A 24,632-nucleotide genomic window follows, 5' to 3' on the forward strand; every position below is an offset into this window, starting at 1 on the left:
AAAGCTAAATGATTAGGACACCACTCCTCAATTCTCCCCTTGGATCTCTGGTAGGATTGGCACTAGAGATGACCCAGCATGCCAGATCTTGAACTTCTGGAGCTATTCTAGAATTAAATTATTCTGTTTAGATTTCAAAGAATAGGAAACTTCACATTTTTTTACTGCTTGGGTTTCCTTTGTTTTGAGCATTTTACCTGGAAAATTAATATGTGTATGATTATCATAGCAGTTTTTCGTTCAGCCAGCTCTATACTTCCCTTCTATCCCATGGACTCAGAGTCTTCAGAGCCCCTAGCCTACGACTATCCAGGGGGTAAACCACTGCAATAAGAATGACAAAACAGGTTCCCATTATAATAATTGTTCTATCTATGGAATACCATTTTATTTAAGTTCTGGGTAATCTAAGAAGAAATTTTTTAATGTCCAAAGTTTACACATGATTTTTGGTGTTGCTTTAGATGTCAAATGTGTTCTTAAAAGTTTGGTTGTTTCCCATCCTAAATGGCCCATATGAGTTAATGAAAACAAACCTAAGTGAACTCTTTGTAAAACAAATAGTCTCTAATTCAGTTAAGGTAGGACACAATACTAATAGTTTCTGTTTGAGCATACTTGAATCCAAGTTGTCAGGGAATACTATTTTTTTAAGTTTATTTATCTGTTTTAGAGACAGATAGAGAGCGAGCACAAGTGGCGAAGGGGCAGAGAGAGAGGGAGACACAGAATCTGAAGCAGGCTCCAGGCTCTGAGCTGTCAGCACAGAGCCCAATGCAGGGTTCGAACTCACAAACCTTGAGATCGTGACCTGAGCCCAAGTCAGACGCTTCACGAACTGAGCCACCCAGGTTCCCCACCAGGGAATACTATTAAACAGTCAATGTGCTTTTTCAACAAATAGTTGCAGAAAGCAGACCCAACATGTTGTGCACCTGCTATGTTTCCTCCTGCCTCTTCAGATTGTCGGCCTCAACTTCATCTTGGGCAGTCATGAGCAGTGGCATATCCTGCTTGGTTTGTCTGCTCTGCCAGCCATCCTCCAGTCTCTGCTGCTCCTCTTCTGTCCTGAAAGCCCCAGATACCTTTACATCAAGTTGGATGAGGAAGTCAAAGCAAAGAAAAGTAAGTCTGTGGGTGGGTTTTTTTTTTTTTTCCCTTCCTATTGTTTTGGAACTAGCAGATAATGAAAAGCAGTGAGCATGAATGTTTACAGATCAAATTGGTACCAGAGCTTTCCAAATGAAGTCAGTGATTACATATAAAAACAATGTGAAAGATCACCTCAATATGACTCACGCATGCCATTTCAAACCCATAAACACTCGAGCCCAAATGGGAAACCCACATGCAGGGTATTGGACTCAACCAGAGGTTTCTAAAAGACCTTTACTTGCATTACGCTGCTATGATAATAAAGATCATAGTTTTCTTTGTCATTAGATAAAACCAAATGTGCTTTTAAAAATTTTAAAACAGGATTTAATTTAACAAAAAGACTTTCCAACACCCATGCTGTAAAGCAATAGAAAGAGCTATGCAGATCTGTAACTCTTTCAAAAATATAATAAAAGTAAATTTACTGGGGCGCCTGGGTGGCGCAGTCGGTTAAGCGTCCGACTTCAGCCAGGTCACGATCTCGCGGTCCGTGAGTTCGAGCCCCGCGTCAGGCTCTGGGCTGATGGCTCGGAGCCTGGAGCCTGTTTCCGATTCTGTGTCTCCCTCTCTCTCTGCCCCTCCCCCGTTCATGCTCTGTCTCTCTCTGTCCCAAAAATAAATAAAAAACGTTGAAAAAAAAATTAAAAAAAAAAAAAGTAAATTTACTTTTGTTTTGACCTGAGTTGTGTCAACCTGATCATTTGGGGGGACAGGCTTGAAAAGACTCAGAGGAAGTGATGATGTCACCAAAGACATCACTGAGATGAGAAAAGAAAAGGAAGAAGCATCAAGTGAACAAAAAGTCTCCATAATTCAGCTCTTCACCAATTCCAGCTACCGACAGTCTATTATAGTGGCACTGATGCTGCACATGGCCCAGCAATTTTCTGGAATCAATGCGGTAAGTTTTAGAATACCCCCTAATTCTAAGAGCAAATTGAATGAAATAGGGAAAGAAAAGGATGTAAATTTAAATAGCTAAAAGACATTTTAAAATGTTGACATCACATGTTTCACTACAATAAACATATACTGAGTGAGCATTAATTTTCTTTGTTTCGCTTCATCTGCTTTCTAAAATTGACATAGAATTTTTTTAAAGGTCAACGACAATCACTGGTTCTGTGTGTCAACTAAGATGGAAGGTTAAAGGCAAAATTCACAATTAATACAAAAGAGGGAAAAGGAGAATAATTGTGAGGAAAAAAAAAAAAAAACCACCTGAATTACAAGGGGCTTCTAGACTTGAGAACCAAATTTAGGATTTCTGATGGCTTAGGAAAAAGGAGTCCGTGGTTCCCTTTATCTATTTAAATGAAGTATACCAGGTAGCCAGGTGCAAAGAAATTTCCTGCCATCCAAGAAACTTTCACTCTATTTATCGAGACAGCATACAAAATAAACAATAGAGTGAACTGATATGATATGGGTGAGTGAGGGTAGTAGATAAGACATGATTGAAAAACATACTGAATATTAAACTAGCTAGCTTTTAGGTTTTGAACTAAAATCATTGCATTATGCAAACTAAAATTATTCTACTGGCAATTAACTACTAGAAGAAAATAATTAAGCATTTGTTAAAAAAACGAGATACAGAAAATCACTTACCCCTTTTATTGCTTTTAAAAATGCTGTTTGGGTTTCCTTTTTAATGAGCCAATCACAGATCCACAGGGGACACTTTGAGGGTGACCGATGGATGGGCAGATCCTTGGAAGAAGGAAAGATAGTAATTCTCATCAGTTGAAGAAAAGGAGGCCTGAACCTCACTCAACAAGCTGAATACTGCTCTTCTGTCATCTCTGTTCTCCTTTAAGGGGTCAGTGATGTTCATTTTAATCTAATACTCCATAAACCTTTGGGGTTTGGAGACCAATTTTGTAGGCTTTCTCTCAGTTCTGCCTGTATATATCCAGAGGCGCAATACTTAATCTCTCCAAACCTTCCTGCTTTAGTTACTATCCCCATGCCTGACTTAGAGGCATCCAGGAAATGTGAGCCGAAGCTGTTGGGCAGCCTACAAATGTGGGATAGTGTCTAGTGTGCTGTAAGCTGCTCCTCACTGAACACAGTGGGTACAGTTCTCCTCTATCAGCCCCACCTGCAGAAGAGGTGCCAGCCAGCAGGACAGGTTAACCAGGGAAGCAGTGAAAGAAGATGACAGAATGACAGAATGGCCTAAACAAGACCACTATAAACATAAAAACATAATAAGAAAGGCTATTAGAGAGATTGTGAAGATTTCTCCATGTCCACTGAGGATTAGTGAAAAATGTTGGATTAAACGTGGTAGCAACCAGAATTCTTACACACATGGGTGAGAGTGTCAGTTGGAAAATTGTTTGCCAGTATCTGTAAAGGTGAGCACATGCATACACTATGGTCCAGCAATTCTATCCCCAGGCATAAATATGTACGTCTTTCACCAAAAGGATTATACTAGAACGTTCACAACAGCACCCTTCGTAATCGCCAATGACAACTACCTAAATACCCATCAGTAGTAGACTGGGTAATAAATAGTGGTATATTAATACAACAAAATAGCAAGCAATGATAATCAACACTGTACAAGCACACATAACCATATGGATGATCCTCACAAAGGTAATGTTGAAGCCAGATAACAAATAATTCACACAGTGTGATTCCAGTTATGGCAAGTACAAGACTAGGTGAAATTTATCATGATGTTAGAAGTTGAAGCATTTCCTTGGGAGAATAGGGGGACATTCTGGGAGCTTCTGGAGGACTAGACATGATTTATATCTTTATCTGTGTGCTGCTTACACAGGTGTGTTCAGTTTGTGAAAATTAATTGATCTGTATACTTATGCTATGTGTACATTTTTTGTATGTATTTTATACCTTAACAAAAAGTTTAAAATTTTAAGTACATATAAAAAGAAAATGCAGATTCAGAGTTTTCAGCTAAATTTAAAGAGAACTTTAAGCAATCAGGAGTTTTAAATACTAAAGATTGATAGTGGCTTCTCATCGCAATCAGGAGTTTTAAATACTAAAGATTGATAGTGGCTTCTCATCGCCCAGAAGGAGAGGACAGACAAAATCTTTAGGGCATTGTAGGGACCATGGTTCCATAGAAACAACTAAAACTAAACAACTTAAAATATTTCTTGCTTTCAAGCCATTAGTGCCAGGATTCTTGATTAAGGCTAAACTGTTATTACTTTACAGATCTTTTACTACTCAACCAGCATTTTTCAGACTGCTGGAATCAGCCAACCTGTTTATGCAACCATTGGAGTTGGTGCCGTCAACATGGTTTTCACTGCTCTCTCTGTGAGTTCATACCCTAGATAAGTATGCTGCTTGTTTCTCAGTTCAGAAATGGGAGAGGGGAGAACCTTGTAATCCAAAAGTGACCAATCACTTATTGTTCTATAGATGTAGAGAACCAAGTGAGTCACAAGAAGAGTCCTTTCTGCAAATAATGACCCACCAAGTATAACCGAGCACGTGGATCACTGGTTATCCCCAGAGTAGGGATGCCAGTTAGTCACTCATTTGTGAATTAATAACTCACTTGGGGGACAGAGGACTTCCTCCTTGTAAAAACACCTGGAGTCCTCCTTTGCTCTGTACTTAAATCTATCGGGATTGGTGACAGTCTGTCATTTCTATCAATATCGGGTCTTTTACCTGGGCTCTTCTCTTTCCGTGGTTGAAATTCTTTCTTTTATCCTGATGCCCTGGGGAAAATACTTAAAAAAAAAAAAAAAAAAAAAAAAAAAAGGTCTTCTGCAATAGATATATCTGTCTGTAACAGAATTAAACAGCCTCAGCAAATTCCTACGATATTTGGCTATTGGGCAGAGTTTCCAGAGAGCTCACAAGGCCATAACTTCCGGTGATGAGGTGATGCATAAAAGTCTGTGATATTATGAGAGACAAAGTAGAAGTGGTATAACTTGAAATGTCACTATTTTTGAAATGTTATTATTATTTTTTTCTGACAAGGGGAAAAAGTGATATAGTCCACTTAAGACCAAGTACATTATATAAGGACTGATTCAGTATCTTGACAATGATATTTAACATAAACAATTGAAGAATTAATGTAAACAAACAACAAAAAACTCCCCAAACTTCCCAACTCATGTAATTCATTCTAAGATGAGGACAATTGGGCTTATTTTTATCTTCAAATGCAGGATATTCAAAAAGTTCATGCTTTTCAATGTTGGTCACAATGCTGTCTGTACTCAATATACTTTAGTCAGTTGTTTTTCTTTCTCTGCTCATGGACTTTTAACTATTACCTTAGAATGGTCAATAAATTACAGCCCGGTTACCTAGATCAAAAAACAGATTTGTCCAGACTACATTAAACAGTGCTGGACCTTGGAAAGAGGAAAGAGAACAGATAACAAGGGAATACCAGCAGTTCTGTAGACATGCCTTTCATGATAATGCCTGTTCAAGCCAAAAGGCCACTTGAAATCGATGAAGGTCTCCTACTGGGATGTGATCCAAGAGACTACTCACAATCTTCTGTCTCCTGAGCTATGTTTGTTACAAGCCCCACTTCAAAATATTTTTTTTTAATATAGAGATTATGCTTAAAACATTTTATATGTAACAGGATTTGCTATGTAAAGCATCAGGTTGTCAAAATTGAGTAACCAAAAGTCTAAATGCCTAAAAAGGAAACTGCTGCAGAATTTCATTTTTGTCCCCCCTCCCCACCAATCCAGTTGGAATAGGAGGAGTTGCTTGTTGCCTTGAAAAGTGTCCTGACTATTCTGAATATACCCTCTGAGAGTTTATCCTTTTATTCTGTGAAAGATTTTGAACAGATTAGTGACATAATTTTAAAAATAAGCTCTAATCAGCTACCTAATTAACCCTCCAGGGCTAAATTTTTTAATTACATGTATTTTTGGAAAGTTGTTTTAAGGCAGAAAAAGTACAAAAAGGATAGTCCCTAAGTCACCCAAATCCTCTCCCCCAAATTAACCAATGTGTATCCTTTCAAATACAGATATGCACGTAGGAATATGCACTGATAGGATATTAATGTTTCATTGACTTGGAAGGGACATAATCAAACAATTTTTTTCTCTTGAATGAGTATTTGGGAAAAGAAAGATTTTCCTAACCCCATGCTGAATTATGCTTCCACATTCCATATTTTCTTCCACACTAATGGGCCGGGAGAAGAGGGCCTATAATGTTGAGAGAAAACAAAACAGGAAGAATTGGGGAGGGAATGGGGAGACAGATGGATCTAGAGGAGAAGCAGTGGCTACTAAACTCCAAGGAGGCATCCAGAACCTGTGTGACACACATTGTCTTGGGCAAAGACAAGGGTTCTGGTTAGGCAAACATCTCTAACCCCTGACCAAGTCTCACCCTGGGCCACACTCCTCCCCAAGTGCTCACCTAGCCTCAAGAAATGAGTCCAACTCAGTTTCCAAGGCATGTGGTTTTAGAATTTATTATCCTATTAGTAATAATTGTTCAGAAACAGCAGAAACATAGTAAAAGCCCTCATTCTTGAAGAAATGCTTCTATTTTCTTGATAGCTTTGACATGGTGTCATCAAGTCAACTTGGAAAGTCATACTGACAGAATCAAATTACACAGAGAAATGTTATGAACTTGGAAAAGATTTGTTTCTCCTATTACCTTTTCAACAGTAAACGTGGGCTCTTTGCTCATCACCCTGAGGTGATTTGAAACCTGAAGATGCAATGCCTCTGAAATGAAAGGGGTTTTTGCTATAGGTGAAAACAAATGTTTCTCAGATATTTTCAGAGCCAGAGCTCAAGGGTATTGGATTGCTATAGATTTCCTGATAGATTTATGAGCTGAGCCAATTTAGTCATCGAAGTGAGAAATTATGGCATAGTTTTTTGTGTGTGATTCACCAACCTTGGCAGTATTCCAAGAAGAAGAGTCTATTTAACAAATATTGGTCTTGGCTAATTGTAAATCTTAACCATTAATTGCAAAGGTCCACAGACCCAAAGGTATCAATGACACATCTCCTGAATTAGGATAAGAAAGCACTTAAAGCTTTTGCTTTGAAGTCTTATCTTTTCAAATAGATAATTCACTTCCAGCACCAAATACATTTAGGGACACCAGAAAAATGCAGATCTGACTAATTGGTAAAGTGATCAAATTCTGTGAGTTGCCACGTGAATGGCCATAATTTGACTTTATTAGCAGTGAGAAAGTTGGATAAGAATGGTTGGCAACCCAACAGTTACATGATTTCAGGTGTCTGCAGTGCACAAAACCTTGTACTTGTAACAGGATAATTATCAAAAGATAAGTTAATGTCATTTTTTATGTAGCGTCATTTTAAATGTATAAGAAATCTACTGGAAGAGATCCGAGAGGTACAGCCTCTTAATACTGTACTCAAGTGATAATTGTAGAGTGATGGTAAGGCCATGGCTCTTTCTCCAGAATTGCCTGTTGAAAGCAATGTGACTGAGTGAAGCTGGTATCTGTTAATTACTTCTGCTCACTGAGACCAGTTCTGCCACCTCAGGCAAGAGTCACTACCCCCACTCAGTTCCACATCTGTAAAAATGGGATTACAGAACTTCCTGTTTCCAGCTGTATAAATTAAAACGACCTCTTTGGCCATAAAAACCATTTAATTCAGTATGTTTTGAAACCTTCCTAGGTATTCCTTGTGGAGAAGGCAGGGCGACGCTCTCTGTTTCTAATAGGAATGAGTGGGATGTTTGTCTGTGCTATCTTCATGTCCGTGGGACTTATACTACTGGTAAGTGTAGATTTTGGTCCTGAGATTTTTGGTTACCATATGATAGCACTTCTATGCTCCAGGTCAAAGTGTTTTGCATGTCAAAACATTTGAGATTGACTTAGGAGATAAAGCCAGAGGAACAGCATATAATGCAAAGGAGGAATGTAAAGAAAAAGGGAACTAGTGTTTTAGGTTTAAAGACTTCAACATCACATTACTTGCAATTTATTATTGCACTTGTTACCAAGGGAGGCAGTGTCGCAAAATGGTCAGAGCATAGTCTCTGGGGTCAACCCCAATCGGGTTCTAACACTGGCTCTGCCATTTGGCTACCTGTGTGACCTAGGGCAAGTCCCAGGACCTCTCCAACCTAGCACACTCATCCACCACTTCATGGAGGGTAATGCACTCCATCTGGCAACATTGATATGAATAGGAGAGAAGGTCAATAGATTCTTGCCTTGCCTCTTTCACAGGAAAAGAGTGACTGAGAGTCATATAGAGTCCTAATCCCGAGGATTTCCTATAACAGAGTTCAAAAGATTTAAGCACGACTCAGACTAGAATAAACTTGTGTCAGACTAGAATAATTTGTAGTTATTTGCACATAAACATATCTAGAAGAGAGCTATGTCACCTCTGAACTCAATGAGAGCCTACTTAAAGGAAGAAGCTGCCAATAATCCCAGTTCCACTCTTTTTGTTGTTTTTGTTTATTCCTCAGAATAAGTTGGCTTGGATGAGTTACGTGAGCATGGTAGCCATCTTCCTCTTTGTCGGTTTCTTTGAAATTGGGCCAGGCCCCATCCCCTGGTTCATGGTGGCGGAGTTCTTTAGTCAAGGACCGCGGCCTGCTGCTTTAGCAATAGCTGCATTCAGCAACTGGACCTGCAATTTCATTGTAGCTCTGTGTTTCCAGTACGTTGCGGTAAGCAGCCTAATATTGTGCAGATTTGCTGAACAGTGGAGTAGAACGACGGCTAACTGGAACTCTATTTGTTCTCTGTGCAGAAGTTCTGTGGACCTTATGTGTTTTTCCTCTTCGCTGGAGTGGTCCTGGCCTTTACTCTGTTTACATTTTTCAAAGTTCCGGAAACCAAAGGAAAGTCCTTTGAGGAAATCGCGGCAGAATTCCGAAAGAAGAGTGGCTCAGCCCAAGCGCCCAAAGCCGCCGTGGAAATGGAATTCCTTGGAGCCTCAGAGACTGTGTAAAGATTATCTGATTTGGGACATGAAAAGGAATAGAAAGGAGGTTGTGTGTTTTTAAATGACAGTTCTTTGAGAATGTTGTATCTACATCTTGAAGGATTGTTTTCTTTTTTAGAGAACGTTTCTGGGTTCTTCTCAGTAATGTCATCAAATATTACCAAAAAACGTATTTTTTTTTAAGTTAGAGCATCTATTTTTGATAGTAAGACTCTGTAATTAAGTAAACCAAAAGTCTAGCTCATTTTGCTCTCCCAAAGGGCAAGTACATTCTAATGTTGCTAGCTCTACTCTTTTTTTTTTTTAAGAGGGGGTGCTGGGGAGGGGAAGAAAGAGAATCTTAAGCAGGCTCTGCACTCAGCACGGAGCCCAGCGTGGGGCTCAATCTCACAACTGTGAAATTGTGACGTGAGCCAAAATCAAGAGTTGGATGCTTAACTGACTTAGCCACTCAGGTATTCCCCCGTTCTATTTTTTATAACAAGGTTCTCCTGAAATGAAAGCTGTTTCAATATATCACTTTAATGCTTCATTAAGTGTGTAGCTAGAAACCTGAAGATGCAACTAAGTTACATATTTGCATATGATTATGTTGGAATTTTCTTACCTATGGACCTCATACTAAAGATTTGGCTAGTGGAAATAAGGTCCGTGTTAAAATTGATAACTTTTCCTTTTCTCCCACTCAGCTTTTTTTCTTGCATATTGAATTTATATTGTTTAATGTTTTATTTTGTCTGTATTGTCATGTGGAATGGTTTGTGAATATATTAAGATATGTGCGTAAAGAAAAACTTTTATTTTTGGTAGGCTTACCAAATCTTTCAGAACTCAGGGAAAAACATTAGTTCCTTGGCTTGATTTTTTGTAAGATTAAACACTTGAAAAGAGTTTACTGGTCATGTAGCCTGGGTTATCAGTTAATATTACTAACTATTATAAACTATGTTAATTCTTTGCTGGTTCAATCCTTGGAGCTATATTTTGGTTTGCTTTTAATATTGAACACAGCCTGGTTTTCTGAGCTGTGTTTTTATAAAATACATCCAAATAGTGATTAAGTTGGGCATTTTTGTATCTCCTCAAATGCTAAGTAAGTTACAGTAGCCTAAGGGAAATTTGAAATAAAGGTTTGCTCTGTTTGTTAAAAAGGATTTTCTGAATTATGTTTCAAGACAAGGTGAAAGAGGAGGTTGGAGGATTCCTGAATGGGGGCTTCTGAAACTTCCTGAATGTTCAGTTTCAGACTTCATCGAAGTCCCTATTTACATTTCTGGTTAGATGATCATCCCTTTTGATGTTTCTTCTTTGTCATGGCAATCTATGGATGCTATCTCAGCTATTCTATTACTATTGCTAACATTTACTATGTACTATCTATGTGCCAGGCACTGTCCTAAGTGCTTTTACCTATGTAGGCAAATTGGAAATACACAGATGATTAAACAGACTTTCACTTACAGTCAGTTTTACAACTATGGAAATACAGTTCTGATGGATACCAAAGGCTTAGCAGGCAGCTAAAATATCTCCAGGCTGTTTTCCCCACAAAGTGGAGTACTGAGTCAATCCTTTCAATGTTTGCTTTAATGTGCTTAAAAGAAAGGCACTTTTTTAAAGTACTTTTTATGAGTGGAGGGAAAAAAAATGCAGAACACTAGTTTTTTGGTTTTGGTTTTTTTCCCTAAGTTGTTTACTTTTTACATAATTTGGCAGTCCAAACAACATAAAATTATTTCTTTTCACTTTGCTTTTTATTCCCTTTGGACCAATTTGGAATAAATTATTTTTACTTCAGACTTCAGGATACAGTTAAAGAGAGCTTAAATATTTCAGAAGATTTTTGTACTAACTTGTGAATCTAGGTAAAAATATCGGGACTCTGAACAGGGCAGGATCAGGGGAATGGCTCTTGTGTGGCTCTTGTCTGTCCTCTTGTTGGTGGTCTTTGAGAAGCCCAAAGTTACACTGATAAAGAAATTTAACATTTTTCTAGGTGATGAGTGTGATTTAATCAAATTGCTATTCCTGATCTCATTTACTAAGAAAAGTTAAGTTTAAATGAAGAACCCAAAAGATCACTTTTTTTTTTAATTTTTTTTTTTTAACGTTTATTTATTTTTGAGACAGAGAGAGACAGAGCATGAACGGGGAGGGTCAGAGAGAGGGAGACACAGAATCTGAAACAGGCTCCAGGCTCTGAGCTGTCAACACAGAGCCCGACGCGGGGCTCGAACTCACGGACCGGGAGATCATGACCTGAGCCGAAGTCGGCCGCTTAACCGACTGAGCCACCCAGGCGCCCCCCAAAAGATCACTTTTAACTTCTAATTGGTTATTTCAACTGACACATAAACACCAGAAATTCAGAGCCTGAAGTTTTCTGCCTCAGAGAAACTGAAGTAATTTACAATGTTTCCCTTCCTTATTTTTTTCCTTGCAGAGATACAAGTGTGTTGAAAAGAAACCTTAATGTCAAGTAATGAGCAGTAAAAGCGTTGTAGCCGGACAAAGGAACTAGCTTCACATAATAGAAACTCCTAGGTCTTCCTTCAATGGAATACCTCATAACAAATACTAAAATTGGCCCTGATTAATTAGATAGAATCCAAGGGAATTAGCTATGAGTTTGAACATTTAATTTTCATAGTAGTCTATGACGTTTGTGGAAGTGTTTTCATACCCTAACGTCCTAACAAATGTGACTTTTCTCTTAGCCTGTTAGAAGCATGATTGCAATTCTTGGTCTGGCCACTCACCTAGCTATTGCCCACTGCCATCACCTCAGTGAAAGGGACTTCTCTAACTTTCTTCTCTATGCAGTCAACACTGTGATGGGGCTGAGATACACTAAGACACTGCCCGCCTCCTCCTCCAGGAGCTCACAGTCTAATAAGCAGTTCAGGAAGACCAGGGTATGAATATTCCCATCTGTGCCTTTTGCCATGCATGAACCTTGACGTGGAGGCCTCTCTTGTAAAATGGGCACAGCAGTATCACCTACCTCAGAGAGCTGTGAGCATTGTAGTAGAGTTCCTGCTACACAGGAGGTGCTCAATAAATGTTACCTAGAATTAGTATTCATAAAGATACTGCTAAGATAAAAGTTTGTCATATACAAGATAGTTCCAAATTTTTCCTTTCTTTTTTTAAAGTTTTCCCCCAAATGTATCTTTTGAATATAAGAAATTTTATAAATTCAAGATAATATTTTCTTACTTCAAGCAACAATCTTACAATGACAGGGGAATGGTAAAAATTAGGGGAGATATTAGGCTATTCTAATTCCTAAACCCAAACAACATTTCTAAGTTGGTTATGAGTTTTTATTGTATTTTTAAAGTTTGATTTTGCCTAAGTTATGTTATTTTTTAAGAGGTCACTGTAATATTATGTCTTGGATAATACCAAGTACACAGTAAAATGCTGTCTATTTAAATGTAATTCAACAAGATTATAATCACAGGACAAGACCAAACCTTCTTGGTAAACCTCAAAAATTGCAAAAGTGTTGTATGTACACGTAAACCTGTGTGCATGCATAAGCTACTTCTGGCTAGCTTATTAAAACAAACACATGCAGGAAATAAGGCAACATTAGGCGATATCTTGTGTTTATGGGTGTCCTAAGCAGAGGTGTTGAGTAAAGGATAAAAGAATATATATTTTTCTTTATAATTCTATCCATGACCACTCCAGCCATCTGCTGGTGTTTTTACTGCTTTCTAATTTGGTGCACATTAGAAAGAATCATAGTGAAAAGAGACTTGTTGTAGTTAGGGGTATATATCCACTAGACTTTTATGTCAATAAATACATTTCTGAATGCTTAGTGTTGCTTCCTTTTATATTAAAAATAACTACATTTAAGAAAATAAATATTGGTTTTTCTGTATATCCTGTTTCCTTCTCACAATATTGTTCCTATTCTCATTTTAAAGATAATATGTGAGTTACTTTTTTTCATTTATTTATTTTTTTATTTTAGTTTTTTAGAGAGCACACAAGCTGGGGTGGAGGCAGAGAGAGAGAGAGAGAGAGAGAGAGAGAGAGAGAGAATCTTAAGTAGGTCCATACTCAGCATGGAGTCCGATGCAGGGCTCAATCCCACAACACTGGGACCCTGACCCAAGCTGAAATCAAGAGTCCACTCAACCGGCTGAGCCACCCAGGCACCCCTGTGAGTTACTTTTTAAATCCAAATTTTATTTCCGCCAGGCAGTTGTTTCTATTATCAGTGGTAGGAAAAACTAACCTGAAGGCTAGGTAAAAATAATTGAAGAGAAATAAATAACTCCCTTTGATAAAATAAAAATAATTTTATTCAGTAAATATTTAGTTGAGCTCTCACTATGAATAAGACACTTTGTTAAAATTTTGTGTAAGACACAAAACTTGGAAAAAAAGGTCCATATCCTCAATTACTTGCATTCTCATAAAAGGGATAAAAATTGAAAACAAATACAGTAAAAAGGAGAAAATAGAAAACAACTACAGTGGTTACTACATTTTTAAGTTGACATATAAAAGTTTTGTTTAAATAGCTGCAAAGGATGTAATTTTTTTAAATATAGTATATATTGATATTTAAAAATTGTTCTGCTTAGGGTACCTGGGTGTCTCCGTTGCCTAAGTATCAGACTCTTGATTTCAGCTCAAGTCATGATCTCACAGTTCAAGCCCCGCATCAGGCTCTGGGCTGACAGTGCAAAGCCTGCTTGGGATTCTCTTTCTCCCTCTCTCTCTGCCCCTCCCCCACTTGCTCTCTCTGTCTCTCTCTCAGTATAAAGAAACTTAAAAACAATTTTTAAAAAATTTCTTTCCTCTATTTATCCAATGGAATTTAAATACCGTAGTAATTGGTTACCACAACCATTAAAATGTATGTATACACATACATGTGGGGTGCCTGGGTGGCTCAGTCAGTGGAGTGTCTGACTCTTGATTTCAGCTCAGGTCATTATCCCAGGGACATGGGGTCAAGCCTGGCATCGGGCTCCATGCTGAGTGTGGAAACTGCTTAAGGTTCTCTCTCTGCCGCTCTGCTCCATGCACATTCAGGCACACCCTCTCTCTCTCTAAAATATACATACATACATACATACATATATATACATATATATTAACAGTTGGAAATTTTACTGCATTCTTCTCTATTCTCATATTTCCTCATTTCCTCCAAAGAATTTCATCCCAAATAATAAATTTGTATGCTTTAAAATAACTCTGATGATTCTATTGTGAGTTTCTGCAACAAAAATATCTATAATTTGAATTTTTATGTTCAAAAATGTCCCATGTCTATGGAAAAAGCCCAAGTGTCCAACTGATGAATGGATAAAGAATATGTGGTGTATATATGTATACATATATATACATATATATATATATATACATATATATATGTATACACACACACACACACACACACACACAATGAAATATTACTCAGCCATGAAAAAATTGGAATCTTAACATTTGCAAGGACATGGATGGAGCTAGAGTGTACAAGTCAGTTAAAGAAAGGCAGATGCCATATTATTTCACTCATATGTGGAATTTAGGAAACAAAACAGATGAACACATGGGAATGGGAAAAAGAGAGAGAGGGGGAAAACAAACCATAAGAGACTCTTCATGATAGAGAACAAACTGAGGGTTGATGGAGACAGGTGGATGGGGGGTGAGCTAGATGGATTATGGGTATTAAGGAGGGCACTTGTTATACTGAGCACCAGGTGTTGTATGTAAGAGATGAATCACTCAAACCAATATTGCACTGAAAGTTAACTAACTAGAATTTAAATAAAATTTAAAAAGAAAAAAAATGTTCCATGTCTATAAAGGTCCAAACGTTTAACATTTTTTTCTGGATTGTGCTAACATTTATTGTTGTTAGTGGTACACAAATGATGAAAAAAAAAAAAAAAAACTGTGTTGCAGATTTTGATAGAATTACTAATTTTTAAAATCATTAATTTAAATTTCATCTCAGTGAAAAGCAGGAGTTATTTTTCAATCAGTTAAATATTAATGGATGGATATTTCATACAGCTAAAATTAAAGTGATCAGCATAAATACTGTTATTACTCTGTTATTACTGATATATTAAAATCTTGTTTTCATAAATAATAATATAGGAATAGAACATTTATTCCATAAACTATTTCCAAATTATAGCCAAAAAGCACATAAAAATTGATCACAAAAAAATTTTAATAACCAGCTAACAGCTTAGTTGAACATTCTTTAATTTTGTTGAAATCAAACAAATTATATTGTGGAAGGATTTGTTATCCAGTTGTTACAATCATTCCTCATTTAGTTTGTGGGCAGTAAAACCAAAAAGGTTTTAACAAAAGACTATTAATACCATTGAATCTTTCACTTAAAGGCAACTTGCTTAATCTGATATACTGAGAAAGGGTTAGGAGAATTGAAATACTAATTTTACATATTTTCACATATATAACAAAATTTCTCTGTTTTGTCACATGCCTTATATACATCAAACCATTAGAACTTGGATTTGGCTTATGAGCTTGTTCAACTCACAGAAAATATCTAACATAACCTAATGGGCAAATTTCAATTTTCATTGTCAAACTAATTTTCCAAATCAGATTTACTTTCTATTTGACTTAATTTTTCACTTCCCATAAGTACTTTCATACTTTTTCCTGTGACAGCCATCTCATGTTTGAATTCCAGTACTTCCACAGGTAAATAGAGATTAAGCATGGATACTTGCCATTAAGTCTGTCTCCGGCATTTCTCACAGATGTTTTACTTTCTTTACTTTTATGGGTCATTCCCTCAGGAGCAATACACTTTGAAAATAATTAGGTAAGTTCTGCTAAACAAAAGTGGTCATTATCTTGTCCTACAAAGCCTGAATTCAAAATATTCTAACTTGGGCCAAAATATACTATTTCTTATGCCACCTTAATTAAGGTAGGCTTCATAACTAAAAATTATTCCCAAATATTTTTTTGTTTGGCACCTCTAAAATCTTAACACTCTGGGACAATGCAACATAGTGAGAGTTGGGATCTATTGAGAAGGTTGATTATGAAAGAGGTATTTGAAAAGAAGAACTGGCTTAATGCACAGTAGGCACGTTATTGGGCACAAAAGTGTATATTTTGGCCCATAATAGAGCTAAAACATGAAACTTTGAAAACAATTATTACAAGTTATTCAGGAACTAAATGTTGGGGTTGGAGCAGGGTGCAGAATAAAACTTAGGGAATCAGATGATACAGACTCCAAACAACAGGAGTTCAAAAGAGGAAAAAACAAAATAGAGGAAAAAACTTATTAAAGATACCTTATACTGAAAATTTGCTGAGCTGAAATACAAGATGAGATTGTTCATTTTGTGTCAAATACAATGAACAAAACCCAAAATTTCACCATGAAATTTCCAAACACCAGAGATTGAGTACATATTAAAGCATCTGGAAGGGAAATACAGGTCACACACAAAGGAACAAGAGTCATAACAGCATGTGATATGTGAACAGCAACTATGGAAGCTAAAAGGCTGTGGAGCAAGGCCTGTAAAATTCTGAAGGACAATGATTTTCAACCTAGAATTCCATCCCCAGACATATTACCCATTGAGTGAGAAAGTAAAATAAAGATATTTCCAGAAATGCACGACTCAAAATATTATTTTTTCTGCACCTTCTCTCATGAAACACATAGATGGTGTAGTCTACAAAACAAAGAAGAAAACCAAGAGAAAGAGTAAGACGTGGAATTCAGCAAAAGAGAAGAAAGAAAGATAAATCTCAGGACAAAAGTCATGGGTGGACAGCTAGTATCAGGGTCAAGAAAGCAACTCATTCAAAGTGAAGTAAGGAAAAGAACATTCTGGGGGAAAATAAAACCGGAAGATTCTCTGATGCATTTGGCCATATGAAGAAAAATTTGGAACACTAAGGGAAAAAAGTGACAAACACATAGAAAACTAAAAAATGAAGATATGGGGCAATTATGAATTCCTGGAAAGAGAGTAGGGTAGGGAATGGCATAAAAAGGAAACATCATAGTACACTATTTGGCTTGGCAGTGAATAATTGCTTCCATAATTATGTAAAACTGGATATTGTTACAATTTTTGTTTCCAAGTTAAATTTACAAGGTACTACATCACAAGGCATATGGACAGAGAAGGTGAGCAAGTGTGAGGAAAAAAAGCTCAATTATTATCATAGTAAGTTGTCAACACATAAATCCATAAAGCAAAAAAATATTAGCATAAGCCAAGTGCTGGTAATTTTCCCTGTGCTCTTGCAGATCTGTTGTAACCCTTTCTAACCTGTGCCTCAGGAGACTGGTCTCTTCACACCATTGCTCATCTGGGTTCCTTATCTTTAGCTTCTAGTTGGATTTGCTTAATGGGACGTACTGGGGGAAATGGGAGGACAGAAGCAGTAGAAAGCAGACTATTGGTTCCTGCAGCTTCCACCTGCCCACCCTTGGCTGGGCAGTGTCTGCATTCCTCCACCTATGGTCACAGATCCTGCAAGGTGGGCCCTCTCCTCCAGCTACTGTTCTTACTGTTGTCTGGTAATCATTGCTCTGGCATTGCCCCTCTAAATCCTAGAGTTGGTAATGGCGTCCTACTATTATTAGTTCCACTAATACAAGTCCCGGTGCTTTACCATCCCTCCTCCTTTGTAAATCATCTCTTCATTAAACTTCTTTAATCATCTCTTTTTCTGCTGGGACCCTGAACAATATAGCACATGAATTAGAACATGAACATTAAAGCTCTAAGGGATATTTAAAAACTTTTCAAGTGTTCATCTACAAGGAGATTTGTGGGTGGAGAAGAATGGGGCAAGAAACTATGTTTTGTAGTTTTTAAAATATTTTTAATATAAACTTTGTACTATTATTGACCTTTGAATCATAGACATGCATTCTTTTATAAAAATTATATAACATTTTAATTTAAAGTATTAAATCGACCTTCAAAAAGCTATATAGCACAAAAGTAGATGAGATTATATATACACAATATGTTTTAGACAAATGAGAGAGATCAAGAAAGTAAAAATGGGTAGAAAGAGAGAGAGATGGGTGAGGAAGGAGAGAGGGAGAGAAGGATACAGAACAATGTTAACAGAGGTTAGTGGTTATCCTTGGGTGGTAGGATTTCAGACAGTGTGTGTGTGGTCCAAATCATCTTCATTGTGCATGTATATTATGTTTGTAACAGGATAAAAATAAATGTGGGGAAGTTAACCTTCTTTTAGAAATAGATGGTGAGAAAAAGAATAGAAATGGGTCTGCAATTTGAAAAACAATCAGGTTTTATTATAATGGGAAGTGTGTGAATGTGTTTATAGACTAAAGAAAAAGAAAAATAGAGAAAGGCTTTTAGGAAGAGGAAGAGGAGGATAAGCAAAGAGTGGGAAAGTTTGTTACAAAAATCACAGGTAGTGATATTAAAAAGGAGGAGACAGAAAGGTGAGAGAAAAATAAAAAATGAATAAAGATATGGAGATATTTGGGGACAAAGAGTAGAAAACTTGAGATTGCTTGTATCAAATGAACTGTCCTTTTTCAGCAGAGAAAGTGCTAGGTGAGCTCACACCCTGAGCAGGAATCCAGGGGATAATTGGTACCTGGACTACCCCAGTAAACCAACTGCACTCCAATGTTCAGCGTTGATTATTAAGTTATCAGATGAGTCATTCTGGGTAGGTTACATAATCTTCTAAAGTTTCAATCATTTGCTCCTATGTAAAATTAAAGTGACGATGGCATGAATTCTGTTTAAATTACAGGATTTTTTTGAAGCACAAATAACTGTTTTTAAAATTTTTACCTGGGGGTGACTGGGTGGCTCAGTTAAGTGTCTGACTTCGGCTCAGGTCGCTATCTCGTGGTTCATGAGTTTGAGCCCCACATCGGGCTCTCTGCTGTCAGTGCAGAGCCCACTTCAGATCTTCTGTCCCCCTCTCTCTCTGCCCCTCCTCTGCTCACACTCTCTCTCTGTCTCTCTGAAAAATAAAAAATAAACATTACAAAATTAAGCTAGAAATCAATAACAAGAAAACTACTTAATAATCCAACTGCTGGAGGGGATTCAGAAAAACTGGAACTCTTGTTCACTCCTGGTTGGAATGCACAATTGTAGAGCCCTTTTGGAAAATAGTCTGGCAGTTTCTTATAGAGTTAAATATATACTTAACATAAGAACCAGCAATCTTACCCTCAGACATTTATTCAAAAGAAATAAAAACTTATGTTTACACACACACACACACACACACACGCTGCATAAATGTTTATAGTGGCTTTTTTCATAATCAGCAAAAACTAGAAATGCTCAAATGTCATTTAACTGAGGAATGGATAGAGAAACTATAGAATACGACTCAGCAATAAAAAAGAAAGAATGAGCGTAAAATGTGTTAAAAGTTAAACTGAGGCATATTAAAAATTTTAAGAGTTTATTTAAGCAAAAATCAATTCGAATTGTGCAGTGTCAAAAAGATGTGGCTGGGAGTGTTCCATCAAGAGGAACTAGGGGCAAGACTTTCATGGAAAAGACACAGAGACAAAGCAAAAGATTATTGGATTGGCTATAGGGTTGCTTTATTTGGGAAAGCCTAGTTGGCTGGTTGTGACTGACCATCCTTAGATTTTGATTTCTTACCCTTGAAGGATTTACAGGCTTAGGTTTTGTTTGATCTGTTTATATAGGCTGCCAAGGCATTAAAGCCACTACAGTCTAATGGCCTCCTTTAATTAATTTAACGCATGCAACAACATGGATGAATCTCATATATCATAGGCTAAATAAACAAAACAAGACTCGAAAGGCTACATAATCTATGATTCCACGAACACAATATCTAGAATACAAAAGGATAGGGCTAGAAATCAGATTATGATAGTATTTGCAAAGGAACAGGGTTAATTTGTAAAGGGGCTGCATGAGGGACCTTGGGGGAGTCATAGAACTGTTCTTTATCTTGATTGTAGTGGTGGTTTCCTGGACTATATATTTGTCTAAACGCATAGAACTATACCAAAAAGAGTGAATTTTATTGTATATAAAATTTTAAACATCAATTTAATGTTTTTTTTTAAATTTGCATAAAATAAAAGGCAATGAACTTCTCAGGTTACTTGAGGAGAGATTTTTTTTTCATGTTTTCTGGCTATGGTCAATTATCAAAACATGAACCCAAACCAAACAATGTAAGCCTTGTTTATTCTGGTAACTCTAGGTGATTTGTAGCAGAAAAGGAATATGCCAATCAACAGAATCCAGAGATAATCCTAAAGCACAATTTTAGCTTCTCTTCACTGTCTCTGAGCTACACTCAAAACCTCTTTCCAGAACTGCCAAGGAGGCTTGATTGAGTTTCAGCATTATTTCCAGACCTCCCCAGGTGGAGCCATTAATAATCAGTGAAATGGCCCAAAAAGAGCACTGAAAGGAACATGAGTTTCAAAAATTTGCTAACTGCATCATCAATCTCTGAATGATTGAGAACTGAATATAAAGGCCATGGTACTGCTGCCCTTTCACACACCCACAACACTCTGAAGCAGCAATCAACCCTATAATGATGATCTCACGATATTGCATAACCCTGAGGAGACAAGGTGAAGCTGGCTCTGTCTGGAACTGTGTTGATTGTCATCCATCAATCTGCACAGTCAGGAACGTCTGTATTCAGAGCCTCTGACAACCAGTTCCAGTTTAGACTTGTTCCCAAGGGACACGGGTGATTATTTTTATCTGCTAACGTTATAGTTTAACTAATTCACTAATGATTAAGACAATTTTAAAGACTGAGCAGGCCCCACTAGCTAAATGGCTGCTGCACTTTAGTTAACATGCAAAAGGTGTCCGCTGCCTGCAGTTAGCTAATAATGCATTATAATTAATAGTACTCGGGAAAAGTGTCCGGTCAGCAGGAGCCCTGAGGTTGTTTTCCTAATGCGCCAAGATGATCTCCATCAGACCTTCTCTTGTTTCATCAGATAAGTGATTGTGCTGTCCTTATTCTGATTCTTTTAATTTTGAAAGTCATTTGGGTTCTGATTCCAAAACCTCACAGAATTTTCTTCATGAGCATTTTCTTGAACTGACATGTGGGTTGCTGTGGTGATAAAAGTGAATAACCACCTTCTTATTTACTCATCTCCAATTCTGCCTTGCAAAAAGCACATCTCAGCAGGAGGGCTTCAGCAAGCACCACCCAGGGGAAGTCAGGACAATGATTCATCCACTGCAGTATAGATTTCTTCATTTGCTTGCACTATCTCATGTTCTTCTCACATTGTTTTATTTGATTTTATTTTATTTTTGACTTTCATTTCCTTGTGTATAGGATCTGCTTTGTCCCACTATTCTTAATTGGTGCTAAAAAGCCTATTTTGTAGTTAGGGAAACCAATCTTGGATGTCCTAGACAACTATTACATCATCTAACCCTACTTTGCTGGAATAAGAAACAGATGATGATGAAATCAGAGCAGTTCAGTGAAAGCCAAGAAAATAACAACAAATAATAGCCTGAGAACATGGCCAAAGGCCCATAGTCATCTCCTACCTCATTATTATTGTCAAATAATAACATAGAAATATTTTGGGGAATTCAGTGCCCTTCTCCAGATGCTCCTTCCCATCTCTGCCATCCTCCATTGCCCATCAACATTCCAGGGCAGGAGAGGGATGAATGAGGTGTCCCTCACAATATACATTCCAAAAGCAGAAAGTATCAAAATCATGTAAAGATGATAGAGCAGTCAGAAGGGGAAAAAATATGAGATGAGTTATATATATATATGTGTATATATATATATATATATATATATACATATACATATATATATACATATATATATACACATATATATATAACATATATATATACATATATATAACATATATATACATATATACATATATATAACATATATATAACATATATATACATATATACATATATATAACATATATATAACATATATATAACATATATATATACACACACACATATATATGTATATAACTCATCTCATATATATATATATATATCTCATCTCATCTCATCTCATATATATATAATATATGCTAGCAAGAATCATTGTTCTACTGGTTCTGCAATTATGTACATTTTCATTTTTTATCAAGTTAGAAGTTACACACAAAGAAAATCTCTAATAACTGGCATTGGATCAGCTGGTGGAGTCTAGTTGTGTTCTATGTCTTCTATGAATGTCAATCAGGTGTTGTTCGGGTCTCCTATTTTCTTACTGATAATTTTTCCTTTACTTGTTTCTGATTACTGAGAGAAGTATTGAAATCTCCAACTGTAACTGGATTTGCTTAGTTGTATAACCTGTGCCACCACTATATGTCCTCCTTCCCCCAACATTTTTAGCCATTCTAAACTCTACTGTTATTATAATCACCATTTTAAAAATAAGGAAACTAAGGCAAAAGGAAGGCTAAGTAAATGTATGAGGCCACTTGGATTTCAAATTGAGGTAGTTTGACTCCAAAGTCCTTGCTCTTCACTCCCATGATATGCTGAACTCTGTCTCATCTGTGAATTTCAAGAGTGGGTAAGATGACTTTATTTGCCCTTTACAAGTTATTTGTGGCACAAGCCAATTTCTGGGGTTGTTCAAGCACCATCCCAGCCTCTACTCTCTCCCATCTCGACCACCATTCAACACAATTTTATCCTCCCTTCAAGGAGCATTGGACGGGACACTCTAAGGGTATGTTGTTAGGAGATACTGCTTTCAGTGGGTCAGAAGGTAAAAGACCTTGCTTTGGCATGAAGGGCTCTATGGGGGTTATGGCTTTCTTTCCACCTTCTCTCAGTTCTTAGCTACCTTAGCTTTATTCTCTTCCAGGATGTTGGTGTGGATAGTTCTGAGTCCTGCTTTTAGAGGGTTCCCCTCTCCTGAAGAGGCCTGGAGGTGGGGAGATAAAGCCAATACTACTATGGGGTTCAGCAATTCACCTGCTCTTGCTTCTTCTTGTCATCATTGTGGTAAAACCTTTGAGGTTTTACCTCAAAGGTCAACTATGGGGTATGGGCTTTGAGAAAGAGGCAATGAAGGCCTATTCAGATTTGGCCTTAGGCTAGAAAGACAAAAGGAGTCTTCCTGGTTCACTCACAGTTCATCTGGTTTAGCAAGACCAGGATGTCTTGGGGTCAACAGGACTTTCAGGGTCAAAGTTATACAGCAATGTGTAACTCCTAAAAAAGCAATGTGTATTCTCCTAAAAGATGGCTTCTGTATATAAATCTCTTAGGGAAGCTGTAATGGTAGATGATTGGCCACCTCTATTTTCATCAAAGAAAAATTCAAACCATAAGATTGTCCATGGGAATGCAATAACTATTTCTTTTTTATTAAATAATTTTTTAATGTTTATTTATTTATGAGACAGAGCATGAGCAGGGGAGGGGCAGAGAGAGAGAGGGAGACACAAAATCAGAAGCAGGCTCCAGGCGCTGAGCTGTCACCACAGAGCCCAGCATGGGGCTTGAACTCATAAACTGTGAGATCATGACCTGAGCCGAAGTCAGATGCCTAATCAACTATGCCATCCGGGCACCCCTGGAATAACCATTTCCAACCAAAGAAATGTAAATCCTCATTCAGAATATGGCTAAAGAGCTGTTCTGTTGTTTGCCTCAGAGACCTTTTTTTTTCAGAGTTGAGGGTTCTTCCAGTTTAGATTAGGGCAAACTTTGGATCCAATGGAAGGACAGCTGAAATCTGAGCAAAGACCAGTGCATTTGATGTCTTGAAAGCAAGAGATGACCCACCACTCTCTTTAGTCAATTGAGGAAGGACTATGAGACCTAAGTGTTAAAATCAGTGTTACTGCCAAACTAATAAGACACTGGTCATAATATCAGAGTGGTAAATTATTTTACATGAGGAAACAGAGTTGTCAGGTAACCTGGATGTATACTCCTGTTGACCTGACCTAACACGAAGGGAAGCTAAACCAATATGGTTCTTAGAAAGTGAGGGAAGTTGTTATGATTTAAGTGTCTAGTAGCATTAGGCTCTGAAATGATTTCAGATTGGAACATTCCTACTATAGATATGTTTGTATATTTATCAGGCAAGAATTATGGGCCTGGAGGGTCATCTGGTCTGCACTGATCTACTATAGTAGTTGTAATAATAATAATAATAATAATAATAATAATAATAATAACTTGGTGAGCACTTACTATGTCTTTTATAAAGATAAATATTCTCTCATTTATTCTTCACAACAACTTTATTCCTATAAACAATATTACTGAAAAGGAAACCAAGATTTAGAGAGATATACTTGTTCCCTCGAGGATTTTGCCCTCACATTTTCCTTACCTGGAACACACATTTGTCAGTCACCTGATCATTCCTATTCATCCTTCAAGACTTAGTTCTAGTGTACCCTACTCTCAGAAATCAGACATCTTCCCTTCTTGGAGCCTCTTCTGGGCTAGGCACCCTT

General features: G+C 37.2%; 1 protein-coding gene and 1 long non-coding RNA gene across 3 annotated transcripts in view; one reads left to right on the plus strand and one right to left on the minus strand.

Moving 5' to 3' along the window:
• Positions 1–10,577, plus strand: part of SLC2A2 (solute carrier family 2 member 2) — a 31,785-nt gene extending 21,208 nt beyond the window's left edge. For both annotated transcript variants that reach the window (XM_019463156.2, XM_019463155.2), the window contains 6 exons: positions 963–1,125; positions 1,872–2,059; positions 4,360–4,464; positions 7,826–7,927; positions 8,634–8,837; positions 8,921–10,577. In XM_019463156.2, coding sequence (XP_019318701.1) covers positions 963–1,125; positions 1,872–2,059; positions 4,360–4,464; positions 7,826–7,927; positions 8,634–8,837; positions 8,921–9,121 — 963 coding nt within the window. In that variant the 3' untranslated portion in view covers positions 9,122–10,577. The remainder of the gene's footprint in view (positions 1–962; positions 1,126–1,871; positions 2,060–4,359; positions 4,465–7,825; positions 7,928–8,633; positions 8,838–8,920) is intronic.
• On the minus strand, positions 957–20,843 carry LOC128777282 (uncharacterized). Its single transcript, XR_008422513.1, has 4 exons — positions 20,708–20,843; positions 18,961–19,135; positions 2,770–2,871; positions 957–1,068 (listed from the first exon to the last, which is right to left on the minus strand). It is a non-coding gene; the product is annotated as an uncharacterized LOC128777282 (long non-coding RNA).
• Positions 20,844–24,632: the final 3,789 nt, after the last annotated feature.

Source organism: Panthera pardus, unplaced genomic scaffold (assembly GCF_024362965.1).
Source record: "Panthera pardus isolate Hobbes unplaced genomic scaffold, ASM2436296v1 HiC_scaffold_16, whole genome shotgun sequence".
Lineage (NCBI taxonomy): Eukaryota > Metazoa > Chordata > Mammalia > Carnivora > Felidae > Panthera > Panthera pardus.